The sequence below is a fragment of the Hyperolius riggenbachi genome, chromosome 12 (genome assembly GCF_040937935.1).
Source record: "Hyperolius riggenbachi isolate aHypRig1 chromosome 12, aHypRig1.pri, whole genome shotgun sequence".
Classification (NCBI taxonomy): domain Eukaryota; kingdom Metazoa; phylum Chordata; class Amphibia; order Anura; family Hyperoliidae; genus Hyperolius; species Hyperolius riggenbachi.
In genome coordinates, this window is record NC_090657.1 from 212,849,189 (window position 1) to 212,864,982 (window position 15,794).

Consider the following 15,794-nt stretch of genomic DNA (forward strand, 5'->3'; position numbering starts at 1 on the left):
AAAAAAGAAAAGAGCATTCTTCTGGGTTCCATCTTTACAGTTCCTCTTTGATGCCAATAGTGACATCACTTCGGCCACCCCCTTTTTTTCCCAACCCAGCTCTGTACTAATATTCCCTCCCTACTTCCCCAGCTTATTGTCCTTCCCACAGCAAACACCATCTAGGCGACAACAGGCTTACATCACTGTGTGAACTCTATGTGAATAAAAAAATCCACTTACCTGGGGCTTCCTCCAGCCCCGCACCCGTCCTGTGCCCTCGCTGCAGCTCCGGTGGCTCCCGGTCCCCTCCGGTGGAGATGCCGACCTTCCCAGGTCTGGTTCTTCTGCACTCCAGCATGCGGCTCACTGGTCGCACTGACGTCATCCGGACTGTACTGCGCCTGCGCAGTGCAATCCAGATGATGTCAGTGCGACTCCGGGCCATCGGCGGTGAGCAGAACTGCGCCAAGGGCACAGGACGGCTGGCAGGGGCTGGCGGAAGCCCCAGGTAAGTGGATTATTTTTATCTTTAAAGTCCCTGGATGTATTCTTTAAAGGGAGGCAGGGATTCCATTAGCCTTTGGTCATAGTGTCTTTATGTTATCTGAAACAGGAAGCTTTCTGTTATATGCATGCTGACATAAGCTTGTTAGGGCCGATTCACATTACAAACGCGGATGGCCACGCATGCGGAACGCAACGCGTACGAGCGCACGCCATCCGCGTTTGTATGCGTTGCGTGGCTGATCCCATCACTGGAAAGTGAATGGGACAGCCGCGCGTTTTTGCTAAATCTGCGTGGAGCATGCGTTCCCGGACCGCACAGGTCCGGAACGCATGCAGTGTGAACATCAGACAGTGCACTCTACGCACTGTCTGATGTCGTGCGTGTCGGCCTCCTGCACGCGTTTCCAAAACGCGGCTGGAAACGCGTGTAGTCTGAACGGGCCCTTACTGTAAAGAAAAAGAAAAATGCTTCCCACAGTCCTGCTGGCACTGCTGCATAGTTCCTACAGTTAGGCACAGGCACCCAGACCATTGCCCTTTATTTGGCTGGAGGTAAACTAGAGGTTTTGGTTTTTTTTGTGTATTTTTTTTTCCCCAAAAGAACAAGCACAACTCTTATTGCATATATAATACTGCATATATGCAAATGACAGTGTACACCTATTGTACTGATGCATGGAGCTACAGATTTATGGTCTCATACGTTTAACATATGGACTTTCTATTTTCATTACATATCAATTTCACTATAAAAAAAAAAGAAAAAATTAATAAGTATGAATCTTGCTCTCAGCCAGCTTCCTATGGCTGGGTGAGAGCAATAGCAGTAGCGGTTTGTACGCACATTCCTGCAGATGTGGGATATACCTCTATCACTAACTTAGGAGATATAACAGCATACGCTCAAATACAGGAACGCTATAAAAACAGTGCAGGAGATTTGGGTGCAGCCGGAGCCACCATAGGCTAATAGGAATTATGGCTATAGCAGTGCACCGTGAGTAATTTTGAGACCGAGCTCAAATTGCTACAAAAACAGCATAATTCGGGCCGCCACCAATAGCTGGAAGCCGAATTACGTCTTTCCTCCACTATCCTTGGCGACCTGAAGGGGGGGGGGGGGGGGGGGGGTGGGGGGGAGGTAAGGGTTGGGGAAGTAATAAACACCGCCGGTACTTGTGCAGGAAAAGGGTATCGGCTTACCCTGCGACCAACTCTCCCTGCGGCTGATTCATATGTATGCACAAGTACATACAATGTCCATTTACTATTAGGAAGTGGTTTATAACCATGGCAATAGTACACAGCTTGTGTTAAAACCACCCAGAATTCTATTTTCTACATATTTCTGGTTCATAAGTCAGCAGAAGTCTGGGGGGTTTGGATCCAAGGAGCATGCGGCCAGTGTGGCGGCGGCAGGCAAGCGGCCAGTGTGGCGGCGGCAGGCACGCGGCCAGTGTGGTGGGGGCAGGCACGCGGCCAGTGTGGCGGGGGCCGGCACGCGGCCAGTGTGGCGGGGGCCGGCACGCGGCCAGTGTGGCGGGGGCCGGCACGCGGCCAGTGTGGCGGGGGCCGGCACGCGGCCAGTGTGGCGGGCGCCGGCATGCGGCCAGTGTGGCGGGCGCCGGCATGCGGCCAGTGTGGCGGGAACCAGCATGCGGCCAGTGTGGCGGGGACATCTGGTCTGAGTACCTTTTCTGAGTCATCAACTCTGAAATGTTTAGAGGCTGAGACTAATGAGCAGAGAGAAAAGCACAATGCCCACACGCCACATATCGACATAGGGGCACGAGGACCTAGCTCAGACACATACCGGTACACTTTGCTCGGGGTTTCTGTAGTCTGGCGATGGTCTGAAGAGGGGAACCCCAAAGCTGTCAGTTTCCAAAACCTCCGGCGCCCTGGAACCTGCAATGATCAATGGCAGACATTAAGTCCTGCTTACTTGGTTTGAGGTGTACTGTATAAAACAGAGCTCCCCCTCCTTGCTGAGTGTGCAGCACCCCCCCCCCCACATCCCCCTGGGGCCGTAATTATAGAAGACCCATATATCTCATCCCCTGGCCCTGCCTACAATAAAAAAAAATACTCAATGCCCTTTTACATTTGTTTTTGTGAGGCTGAAGTGTGGAGGGGTAATAATGTGTACAGTATATACCGGTACTTTCCTCAGTAGAAGGATGCCTCTGGATGGGCCAGAGGATTTGTCAGAAAACACTGCATTAGTCTTCTATATTTATCATTTTTGCTTTATCCATGATCTTTTTTCAAGAGGTCATATTAACATTATTCAAATGCTGTATACAAGTAGTCCGGTTAACGAATGAGATAGGGACTGTAGGTTTGTTCATAAGGTGAATCCGTTCTTAAGTCAGGACACTGTGCCATCTCTGTCCCCTGTACCGCCTCTATGCCCCCATGTACCTCCAGAGTCCCCCCACGGTGTCTTCATTGTCCCTTCTGCACCCTCTTTCCCCCCCCACCCCCACACACACAGTGTCACCTCTGTCACCCTATGCCCTCAGTGTCCCTCTCTGTGTCTGTGCCCACCAAATCAAATATCACATTTTAGGGACTGTTCTTATTGGCAGTTTGTTCGGAAGTCAGTTTTTCTTTTTTTTTTGACTTAACATGTCATCTTTATTGGAAATGATGCAGTGTGATACAAGACATTGAATTAACCGCACGCAGGCGGAATATATTTTCTTATAAGAGACTTGAGGGTTAATGGAGTGGAACAGTAGAATAATATGTGGGCACTATAAGGGTAGAAGAGTCCAGAGGGGAATATCTTTAGTTGGCAGGATACATTGACCAACAAGAGACATGTTATAACATAACAATATAACAACAACCCAAACAAACAGTGGACATTATATACATTAAGCAGCCGAATACCCCACAAATCTACCCCCATCCCCCCACATCATGGCAATGTAAGGTGTGTAAAAATCCAGTAGACAAATCAAGTTTTACAACGTGTGTAACGTGAGTTGACCCAGGTATCCCATATGGCATGAAATTTACGTTCAGTCCCCCTGCGTGCATAGATGGCCTTATGGAAAGGGAGAACTAAATTCACTGCCCTCTTCCAGTCAATCAATTCAGGGACTTGGGGTTGTATCCAGTGTCTTGTAAGAACTTTGCGAGCTATATGTAAGACATTAAGGAGGAACATTTTGGTGTACTTATTGTGGGTGTCATGAGGAACCATATTAAGTAGGCAGAGTTTGGGGTCAAGGGCAACTGAGCAGCCCATTTTGTCATTTAGGAATTTGACAATTTGCTGCCAAAAGATGTTTACCTCAGGGCAGGACCATATCATATGGTAAAAGGTGCCCTGAGACTGGGCACATTTAGGACATAGGGGTGAATAACCAGTTCGAAATTTAGCTAGTCTAACCGGGGTAAGGTAGGCTCGATGCACCACATAGAGACTAAGTAACCTGTCCGGAATGTGGGGGGAAACCCTGGCAGAATCTTCGAGGGCCTCCTCCCAATCTTCATCGGAGATCTCTCCAAGATCCTGCACCCACTGAGTTTTCCAGGCGTAGGCTCTACGAGTGGCACCAGATAGCATAATAGCTGCGTATAAGGCTGATATTAACCGACTGGAAGAAGGGCCAGTCACAAAGTTTAATATGGCAGAGTCTGATAGAGAAGGTGGTAGCACAGTAAATTGGGCTCTAAGGGCGTGTGAGAGTTGCATATAATAGAACTTCATAAATATTGGAAGTTGGAATGTGATTGCTAGTTGTTCATATGGAACAATAGAGCCAGAGTCAAGGACTTGGTATAGGTAAATGATGCCACGCTCAGACCATAGACGACTATTAGGGAGCTTTTGAAGTTCAGGAAGGCCACGATTTTCCCACAGTGGGGTGAATTTCAGAGGGGTGTCTAACTCGAGGTACTTGTGTGCAGTATCCCATACCTTTAAGGTTTGGTGAAAGGTTATTGGCAATTGCTTGGCATGGGGGGATTTTTTGGCTCCAGTGGCAATAACAGAAAGGGGGTCCAAGTGGCGAAGGGGGGGAATGTCGTACATAAGGGAGCATGTCCGACCTCTGTTTATTGTTAGATCATGGTATATGTGTGATAATTGAGAAGCCAAGTAGTATAGGTGACAGTTGGGAACTGCCAAGCCCCCTAGATCCTTTGGGTTCTGTAGGGTGGTGAGAGAGAGGCGGTGTCTCGTGGAACACCAAATAAATTGAGTTAGGAGAGTATTTATTTTGGAGAAAGTGACATATGGAAGATAAATCGGGGCATTCCATGAGACGTAAAGTATCTTGGGAAGGAGCACCATTTTGAATAGGTTTGCTCGACCAGCTACATTAATAGGAAGTTTGGACCAGGCCAGGAATTTGGCATTTATATATTGTAATAGGGGTGACCAGTTTAAAGAGGTAAAATCTTGTGGTGTACGTGAGATCTTGATACCAAGGTATGTGATCTCTGATGCCCATTGGAGGGAAGAAGAGGCCTGAGACAGGGTTGGAGGGAACACATCAATGGGGAGAATGTAGGATTTGGACCAGTTGATGCGTAAACCAGAATATTGTCCAAAATTATCAATAAGGAGAAGAGCACGATGGAGGGAAGGACCAGGGTCATTAAAGAGAATCTGTATTGTTAAAATCGCACAAAAGTAAACATACCAGTGTGTTAGGGGACATCTCCTATTACCCTCTGTCACAATTTCGCCGCTCCCCGCCGCATTAAAAGTAGTCAAAAACAGTTTTAAAAAGTTTGTTTATAAACAAACAAAATGGCCACCAAAACAGGAAGTAGGTTGATGTACAATATGTCCACACATAGAAAATACATCCATACACAAGCAGGCTGTATACAGCTTTACTTTTGAATCTCAAAAGATCATTTGTGTGTTTACCTTCTGTCCCCTTCTTCTCTCATGCACTGAACATTACAGGCTTCCTGCAGACAGCTCTGCCTGTGCCTGTGTTTGTAATCCCTCAGTATGTGTCACCCAGCTACTTTCACAGAGGAGGATTTTTATCCAGCTCTCTTCTATTACTGATAAGATAGCAGAGAAGCTGCTGGCTTATGTAAATAAAACACACACTAGAGTGTGCATAGAGGAACAGACCAGCACTGAAGAACTTGGCAGCCTTCCAGACACAGGCCGACAAGTCTGACAGGGGAAAGATACATTGATTTATTACAGAGACTGTCATAGTAGAAAGTGCTGCAGTGAGCCAGAACACATTAGAATACGTTTAGGAACTTGTACGATGGTAGAAAAAACGTTGTAATTTTTGTTACAGAGTCACTTTAAGGAATAAAAGCATGTCGTCAGCATACAGACTGATTTTGTCAATTTGGTTTGTTTTCGTCAGACCTAGGATTTGGGGATCTTGTCTTATTAGAGCAGCAATGGGCTCAATCGCCAGGTCAAATAAAAGGGGAGACAGTGGGCAGCCCTGTCTCGTGCCTCTGGATATAGGAAAGGCATCAGAGATCCAACCATTGATTCGGATCCGGGCAAAGGGGTCAGTATAAAGGAGTTTAACCCAAGCAATAAAGCGGGGACCAATATTAAAACGGTGTAGAACAAACAGTAGGAAGTCCCATTCAATGGTGTCGAAAGCTTTGGCGGCGTCAAGGGACGCCACCACTCTGGTGCCAACATTCTCGTGTTCTACCTGCATGGCAAGAAATAACCTGATATGCAGGGATGTTGATCTACCTGGAATAAAACCAGATTGGTCTGTGTGCACTAAGGAAGTGATTACTTTATTCAGGCGTTGTGACAGTAATTTAGCTAGTATTTTAATGTCAGTCTGGATTAAGGAGATAGGACGATATGACTCACAGTGTAATGGGTTCTTTCCTGGCTTTAGGATTAAAATTATTAGAGCTTCTCTCATAGAGAATGGGAGAGTGCCTATTTCCAAAGCATGGTTATATAATGCTAGAAGCTTAGGGGCCAATAGGGACCTATATTGTTTAAAGAATTCCCCTGGCAGACCATCAGTGCCAGGAGATTTGGAGGGAGGTAGAGAAAAAATAGCATCTTCAATTTCTTGAGTTGTGATTGGGGCATCTAGAAGTAGTTGGCTAGGTACAGTAAGTCAGTTTTTCTTAAAAGGGAATCTTAAAGTGAACCAGAGGTGAAAATAAACTGATGAGATAAACCATTATATTTATCCTCCTACTCCTAAAAATGACTTTTTTAGACATCCAAGGATTGTATTTTATATTTAAACATTTAGAAAGTTGATTAAATGTTTTGTTGTCTCTGCTCAGTTGCAGTCTATTAAGTGTCCCTAAATGAAAATACATGAACTATATTGACCCTTTTCTCTCTACCTCTGCTCTCAGAAATATATAGAAAAATGTATTCTGCCAGGAAAACTTTTATGGCTGTAATTTTCTTATCAGTGGTGTTTACTATATTCCTGACAAGGTACCGACAAGACAAAAGCTGCCATTTCCATCCTTAAAAATTAACTTTTTTAGGCAGCAAAATAAAACAAGGAAAACACCCTGGTTATTAATATGTTTAGTACTGTCCATACACATGTTTATCTCATGTCACATGTCACCTCGGGTACACTTTAAGTCAGGTAATTAAAAAAAAACAAAAAAAAAAAACAGTTTTACTTACCTGGTGCTTCTACCGCCTCCCTGCAGTTGGCCTGTGCCTGCGCTGATACTCAACGATCCTCCAGTCCCTTGCCACAGCTCAGTTCCGCTTTGAACTGAGCCGGTCTCCGGCCACTGCGCAGCCCTGGCCGAGGGAGTCTTCATCTGCCGCTCCTGTCACCGGGTGCGTCCTGCCCAGACACCGTATGAATCTCTACTGTGCCTGGGAATGACGCTTCAGGCAAAGGAAGCGCAAACGAGGGTGCGCACGGCCAGTAGCCGGCTCAGTCGCAGAAAGCGAAACTGAGCCGCGGCGGGGACAACTGCAGGGGGTGGCATTGCAGGAAGTGACAACAGTGGAACGCACGCTGGAACGCGAAAGAGGGGAGTCCTCCCCGCTTCCCGCCCCGCGGCTGCAGCTGAAGTTAAGCTAGAGAGATAGAGAAGATGGGGACCCAGGAGAGGGAGGGGGAGTCCGACCCCCCTCCCCGCCGCTCTGCCCAATACCCCCTTCCTGCACGCTACCCCCTTATGCGACATATGCTACACCGCGGGTCGGCTAGTTATATATATTTTGTTACATTATTATAATATGCAATTTGTACATCTGTATAGCACTTCAGGAATATATTTTTACGTAAAGAGATTCTGGTCTAAGTGTTCTACTTATTTCATTGAGGGGTAACTGTTAGGGCTCATTCACACTAGGAATCGCAAAGCGCTAGCGTTTTGCGGGCGTGATTTTTCCGCAATAAACGCGAAAAAAATCACTGGACAAGTTAGGGTTTTGGGAGCACTTGCGGTTAGCGGTTCTTTAAATACTAATCGCGATCGCTCCAGAATTGGCAGCAAACCGCTCCAGGTAACGTGTTTGCAATTAGCGATAATCACAAAACGCCCGCCATCGCCATAGACTAGCATAGGACAAGCGGTTTTTAAATACGCTAGCGGTTTGCATTTAGCGGGAATCGCGCGATTCACGCTTAGGTGTGAACAGGGCCTTACAAATATAAATTGTGAATAATAGTGGCCTAGAAACCAACAAAAGTGACTCTAGGAGAAGTAACACTTTATTGAGTTATGCTTCCAACATAAGTTGGTGATCTTATATTGTATACCAGATCCTCGCAGAGGCCAGCATTCCAGCGCAGGCTACCTCTTCTCGCCGCGCTCCGCGCCTGTGTACGAGCGTATGCTGACTGGGTATGTGCGAGTAATGTCCACACATGCCCAGCGGAACGCAACCGCTCCGGGACACATCCTACTGGGCAGGTGCAGACTAATTGCACACGCCCAATGCGGATGTGCTTGTTCATGGCCACACCCACAGCAGAAGAAAAATATTTGACTCACTGTTGAATATGTATAGAGGGGCCCTTTGCTGGAACAGGGGGCTGCAGGAGGATCGGGGAAGCTCCTGGACTATCCAGATGCTTCTCATTACTGAGGTAAGTAGCTACAGTATTTTTTTTAAGTTGCTTCAGGTACCCTTTTATAAATGGTTATATGCTGTATTCAAAGCAAATGAAAAGTGACTAAAATACTTACCTATGGACAGGGAAGGCTCTGGATCCTATAACATCTTCTGTCTTTTCTTGTTGCAGCACTCTCGCCCCATTTAATTTGCCGTCGGGGAAGCCTTCGGAAGCATTTGGGTCCCTGAGTGTTTCTGAATATGGGCGGCTCCGTACTGCGTATGTGTGAATGTGTGCGCTGATGCATGCAGTATGTAACCAACGAGTGCTTCTGGGCTCACGGATGTGTATTTGACCAGGCGGTTGGTTCAAATACACTTAACAGGGATGACAACGCTGGAATGAGGGGAGCAAGAGAAGACAGGGAAGGCTCTACAGGATCCAGACCCTTCCCTCTCCCTAGGTATTTACAAATTGGTGATCTGCAGCTTTAAAGGCTCATTGCAGAGCCATACAACCGAGCACACAACTGAACCCTCCCCTTTTCTGCCCACCAACAGAGACTTCTGTTGGTGGGCTCTGATCGCTGTTGCCAGTGTTAGGTGTTTTTTTTTTCCCCCTTATTAATTTTGAATAAGATCATTATTTTTTTGTTTAATTTTCACAGTCCCACTCCCTCCCCCCCCCCCCCCCCCCCGCCAACCAATCACAGCAATCAGTTCTCATAGGCATTAGCCTATGAGAGCCGATCCCTCTCGCCTCTCCAGGTGACAGCAGCAGAGTGACATGTAGATCACAGCGCTGTACAATGTAACTAGACGGCGGTTTTGTCGTTTGTCTCCTAGCGGCAATTGCCGCTGGTAGACTGATGATGGAGCGGAGCTCCGTCACTCAATCGGGGGTGCACGCTCAACAGTGCGCGCAATCCCCTGCAAATCCCAATTTGCATTACAAGGTCCTGGGGCTGCCACCTTGCGACCGCCGATTGGCGTTAGGCGGTCGCAAGGAGGTTAAAGGAAAACTGTAACAAGAGGTATATAGGAGGCTGCCATTTTTATTTCCTTTTAAGCAATACCAGTTGTCTGGCTATCCTGCTGATCCTCTGCCTCTAATACATTTAGCCATAGCCCCTGAACAAGCATGCAGCAGATCAGGTGTTTCTGACATTGTCAGATCTGACAGGATTATCTGCATGCTTGTTTCTGGTGTGATTCAGACACTATTGCAGCCAAAGAGATCAGCAGGGCAGGAAATAAATATGGCAGCCTCCATATCCCTCTCATTACAGCGATCCTTCAACACCCAGCAAGGATAAATTGGACAGGAAAATAAGATCCCGCTGAACTGCTCACTAAAAATAATAATAATAATAATAATAATGATGATGTCTGATTGGTCCAATTTCAAACTGCAAATAATTTACATGACATTTGAATGCAAGGTGAAAGTATTTTCATGTCATTGATCATCCCCAGCTCCGAATCCCAGAAACCGCAAGTCCAACCTGTCAGTGTGCGTCTCCTGGTGATCACAGCCACCCTTATCAGCTGCCATCACGTCATGCACAGGACTCAAGACACAGGGATAAGCCCTCAGCTTGTAATCAGCCATCTAACAAATAAAGCTCAATGGAGTGCATAAGGCGATATATAGATGCATCACCTACGCTTCATGTTACTCAAGCAACGTAAGTGGTGCATGTATATAGTGCGTTCTGCAATTTACATAACTCGCAGCATAAATTGCGTAAATGCCGGTAATCTTAATGCGTGCTATTGGCACTCTTTAAGATTAAAGGGGCACTACAGCGAAAAACTGTAAAATTTAAAATATGTGCAAACATATACAAATAAGAAGTACTTTTTTTCCAGAGTAAAATGAGCCATAAATTACTTTTCTCCTATGTTGCCGTCACTTACAGTAGGTAGTAGAAATCTGACAGAAGTGACAGGTTTTGGACTAGTCCATCTCTTTATAGGGGATTCTCAGGGATATATTTATTTTCCAAAGCACTTAGTGAATGGCAGTTGCTCTGTCCAACTGTCAAAAAACTGTGTAGCGAGCAGGGAAGCTGGCCAGCATCATTGTTTAAATCCTTTTTAGGGAATATCTTTATAAAGAATAAAAGCCTTGCTGAGAATCCCCTATGAAGAGATGGACTAGTCCAAAACCTGTCACTTCTGTCAGATTTCTACTGTCTACTGTGACAGCAATATAGGAGAAAAGTAATTTATGGCTCATTTTACTGTGTAAAAAATGAACTTATTTATATATGTTTGCACATATTTTAAATTTGACAGTTTTTCGCTGTAGTGCCTCTTTAAAGAGACTCTGTAACAACAAAAACCTCCCCTGGGGGGTACTCACCTCGGGTGGGGGAAGCCTCCGGATCCTAATGAGGCTTCCCACGCCGTCCTCTGTCCCACAGGGGTCTCGCTGCAGCCCTCCGAACAGCCGGCGACAGAGCCGACTGTAGCTTCAATATTTACCTTTGCTGGCTCCAGCGGGGGCGCTGTGGCTGCTTTCGGCACGGAAATAGACGGAAATACCCGATCGCCGTCGGGTCCGCTCTACTGCGCAGGTGCCGGAAACTTGCGCCTGCGCAGTAGAGCAGACCCGACGGCGATCGGGTATTTCCGCCTACTTCGGCGCCAACAGCCATCAGAGCGCCTGCGCAGGAGCCAGGAAGGTAAATATTGCGTCACGGCTGTACGGAGGGCTACAGCGAGACCCCCGAGGGACGCAGGACGGCGTGGGAAGCCTCATTAGGATCCTGAGGCTTCCCCCACCCGAGGTGAGTACCCCCCAGGGGCCGTTTTGTCGTTACAGTTCCTCTTTAACTTTCCTTTTAGTGAATCAACCCCCTTGTCTGCTGATTAAGGGACGGTACACATGGACGTTGAACCGACGTTAATTGTTGTGCTTGGCATTTGTTAATAAAGCACTGTCCATTCAATTTATTGGACAGTGCTTTTTAAATGTCAGAACTGGCTTTTCTCATCATTCCTGCAAACGCAGCAATGCGGTAACAGCATTCCTGGAACCAAAAGCTTGTTTGCAGAGAAGCTTTAAAGCAAACTTAAAGCGAAAATAAACGCATGAGTTAATGAGCTGTATGTGTAGTACAGCTAACACAAAGAACATTAGTAGCAAAGGTAGGAGTCTTGTATTGTTTTCCAGTTCAGGAAGAGTTAAAAAACTTCACTCGTTATCTATGCAAAAGAGCTTCTCTGAGCTCTCTGACCCAACTTGGGTTGAATACAGTCCTATTTTCTGAAGCATTTATGCATCAAAGAAACAAAATGAGAGACAGCTAGAGATAAGGTTTTACTGCAGGTTCAAAAAGTTATTCGCTCTGCTCCGTTTTATAGTTTAAAAGATAGAGTGCAATTTGTAAACTGTAAATATGACTGATGCAGTGTTATGAAAAAAAAAAAAAAGCTATATACTGTAGCTTAAAATAAAAATGAGACTTTTCTTTGCTACTAAATGTTCTATTGATTACCCGTACTACACATGCAATTCATCATAAGGTTTTTTTTTGCTTTAAGCATTGGCTAAACGCGGCATGCCCAAGCCCCCGTCTGACCAGCCCTCATCCGAAACAGAACATTCTGTTTATACCGGACATCTCACCAGCTGCGTTATTGGACTTGTGGATCCTTCCTGATGGCGATGCCATGGCGGTCCTGCTGGTCTTTTTCTTACCGACCTTCCCGCTTTGTACGAGCAACGCCAGCTCCTCCTCCGCCACTTTCTCCGCTTCCACAGCTTTCTGTGCTCGCTTCAGCTGCAGCTCCTACAGGCAGGGAGAGGTTCATTAAGGAACAGTCGCCACTTTTTCCTAATCACCTTATGCAGCCCCGAGGGGAGACTGCGCTCCAAGGTAGCAACAAAAGTTGCAAGTATGAGGGCACGACAAGGCATTCTGCGAACAGGCAATGGGTCGAGCATAGAACAACAACAACATTGCAATAGAATTAACAGTTAAAGAGGAACTTCAGCCTAAACAGACATACTGTCATTAAGTTACATTAGTTATGTTAATTAAAATAGATAGGTAATATAATCTCTTACCCATCCTGTTTTAAAAGAACAGGCAAATGTTTGATTTCATGAGGGCAGCCTTTTTTGGTTGAAAGGAGGTGACAGGGAGCATGAGACAGTTCCAACTGTCCTGTGTAAGGGGGGCGGGGGGAGACACTGAGAGCCCAATATAGTGTAGTATGTACTGTAAGTGGGGATGAACGGCCGTATAATAAGAATTATACTCACAAAGGTGGGTTACCCTCCAGGCAACCACTGTATAGGCAGGTGGGGAGATTAGACCTGTCCCCACTCAGGATTAAGAAGTCGCTCTCTGTAGATCAGAAAAAAGGGGCCAAATCCCTTCCACCAGGGGTGGACAATAATGTAGAGCAATATTACAGAGGCGCCAAAAGTATAAAAATGGATAAAAGATTTAAAAAAAGGAGAGGAAACAGGTGGATTCACCTCCCCCAAAGCAAGACAAGAAAATGTTGATATTTCAACACAAAAGACAACTTTAATCATATATATTTTTCGCCGTATAAGACGCTCCGGCATATAAGACGCACCCAGATTTAAAGGGCAAAAATCAGGAAAAAAAGAAAAAACTAAACCTAGGTGTGTCTATGATGCAGGGGTGTCTTAAGGACTTTTTACCTCCCCCTTTCCAGTTACATTACATACTATTACACCACATATGGGGACAGTTATGTGCTGTGTCCCCCTGTGCCTGCTGTGCCCCCCTGTGCTGTGTCTCCCTGTGCCTGCTGTGTCCCCCTGTGCCTGCTGTGTCCCCCTGTGCCTGCTGTGTCCCCCTGTTCTGCCTGCTGTGTCCCCCTGTTCTGCCTGCTGTGTCCCCCTGTTCTGCCTGCTGTGTCCCCCTGTTCTGCCTGCTGTGTCCCCCTGTTCTGCCTGCTGTGTCCCCCTGTTCTGCCTGCAGCCCCCTGTGCCAGTGTCCCCCGTCCCCCTGTTGTGGCAGTGTCCCCTATTGTGGCAGTGTCCCCTATTGTGGCAGTGTCCCCTATTGTGGCAGTGTCCCCTATTGTGGCAGTGTCCCCTATTGTGGCAGTGTCCCCTATTGTGCCAGTGTCCCCTATTGTGCCAGTGTCCCCTGTGCCAGTGTCCCCTGTGGCAGTGTCCCCCTGTTGTGCCAGTGTCCCCCTGTTGTGCCAGTGTCCCCCTGTTGTGCCAGTGTCCCCCTGTTGTGCCAGTGTCCCCCTGTTGTAGCAGTGTCCCCCTGTTGTAGCGTCCCCTGTGCCTGTGGCCCCGTTGTCCGTGTGTCCTCCAGTGCCGGTGTCCCCCTGTGCAGGTAGTGTGAGTACACATACATTACCTGCTCCTGCCGCCGCGCTCCTGGCTCCCCGATCCTCTTCTTCCATCTACCGCTGCCCGCTGCTGCCCCCGCCGAACATCGCTGGCCGGTCTTAGCCACATGGATACGCTATCAGCACACCACGTGCCGGGGTCACGCATGCCGCCGAACAACGCTGGCCGGTCCTAATTATCCGCGCAGGGATACGCTATCAGCGTGCGCCGGGTCACACATGCGTATGCGTGACCCCGGCGCACGTGGTGTGCTGATAGTGTATCCCTGCGCGGCTAATTAAGACCGGCCAGCGATGTTCGGCGGGGGCAGCAGCGGGCAGCGGTAGATGGAAGAAGAGGATCGGGGAGCCAGGATTGGAGCCAGGAGCGCGGCGGCAGGAGCAGGTAATGTATATAGTGCTTCCCTGCGCACCTCTGCATCCCGAAATCCGTACCTTCGCCGCATAAGACGCACCCACTTTTCCCCCAACATTTTGGGGAAGAAAAAGTGCGTCTTATACGGCGAAAAATACGGTACTCCAATTAAATGCAACGCGTTTCGCGGGCTCAACCCACTTCATCAGGCTATGGAACGGAGTACAACACTTGTGTGCAGGATTTGTCAGCTTAGCGCCTCTTGTCCTGTGTGCTGATCACCCCTCCCAGTTGCTAGGCAACGTGGATAACATAGGAAATCCCATCATGCTTTGCACAGCATCAGGGGAAAAAAACCCGGGCAATTTTCTTGGGTGGAGGTTAGCTAAAAATGCAGATAAAAATGATGCTTTGGTAAGAAAAACAAAGTTCTGATGCTGTGAAACTGTTAAAGAAACACCAAGCCTTTTCAGTTCTGCTGAATAGATTTTTAGTCCGGAGGTTCACTTTAAGCTACACGATAAATCAGAAATAATGGCCCTTTGAATAGGGGTCCTAAGTCAAATCCTTGCACAACCCTGGCTATGGCAACGACCTGGAGGGCATGGAGTGCAGCTAGAGCTCCCCTGGTGAAACCTAACAATATTTCCCCATTTACACCACTTTGGGGCAACCCGCAATTATCTCACTTTTCTACAATTCCTGATCCAGCTCTGTGGGCGAGATATGGGATAAAGAACTTGGCACATATACAACACGAAAATGCTTACAGCACATTCAATGAGCTCAAGACGCAGTTTAATCTACCTAACAAGTACCTCTTTCGATATCTCCAACTTCGTCACGCCCACAGATCACAGTTTGGGTCACAACCTCCTGTGCTTAAAACTGACGATCTTGAACAACTGCTTCTGACAAAAGACCTCCCTAAACCTATGTCTGCTATTTACAATGAACTTTTATGTTTAAACAACACTAGTCTGGACAAGTGCTTCCAGAAATGGGTTAGTGATGTCCCTTCCTTGGATAGGGATGATTGGGATATTATACTGGAGGACTTTCCCACATCGGTCATTTCAGCCTCGGATCAACTAATCCAAACCAAATTCCTACATAGAATCTACCTAACTCCTGAACGCATGCATAGGATCAATAGCAGTAATTCAGACAGATGCTGGAGGTGTGACGCAGAATTGGGCAGTTTTACCCATATATTTTGGACTTGTCCACGAATTGTCCCATTTTGGAGAGATGTACTCATAATAATAAATGCTCTACTACAAGTCTCTTTACCCTATGACCCAGGTCTGCTGTTGCTGGGGAAACTTGGTGAGGATAGTGTTCCCAAAAATAAGCAAACTAATTAAAATTCTCTGGATTCAGGCTAGGAAAGAAATTCTGAAAGATTGGAAGAAAACATCAATACCTACCACGGGTACCTGGGCTAGAGCCATCAACTTGATCCTTCCGTTACACAAAACTCCCTACCTTAATAGGCGATGCCCTAAAAAATACAATAAAGTTTGGGGAGTATGGGAAACTAGAATTATGGATCCTACGACCGAAAACTTC

The 15,794-nt window shown here is 46.9% G+C and overlaps 1 protein-coding gene across 10 annotated transcripts in view; it reads right to left on the bottom strand.

The window, feature by feature from the left end:
• The window catches only part of CEP131 (centrosomal protein 131), a 165,009-nt gene that overhangs the window by 107,108 nt on the left and 42,107 nt on the right, over positions 1-15,794 (bottom strand). For all 10 annotated transcript variants that reach the window (XM_068263336.1, XM_068263332.1, XM_068263331.1 and 7 more), the window contains 2 exons: positions 12,150-12,312; positions 2,303-2,397 (listed from right to left, as the gene is read on the bottom strand). In XM_068263336.1, coding sequence (XP_068119437.1) covers positions 2,303-2,397; positions 12,150-12,312 — 258 coding nt within the window. The remainder of the gene's footprint in view (positions 1-2,302; positions 2,398-12,149; positions 12,313-15,794) is intronic.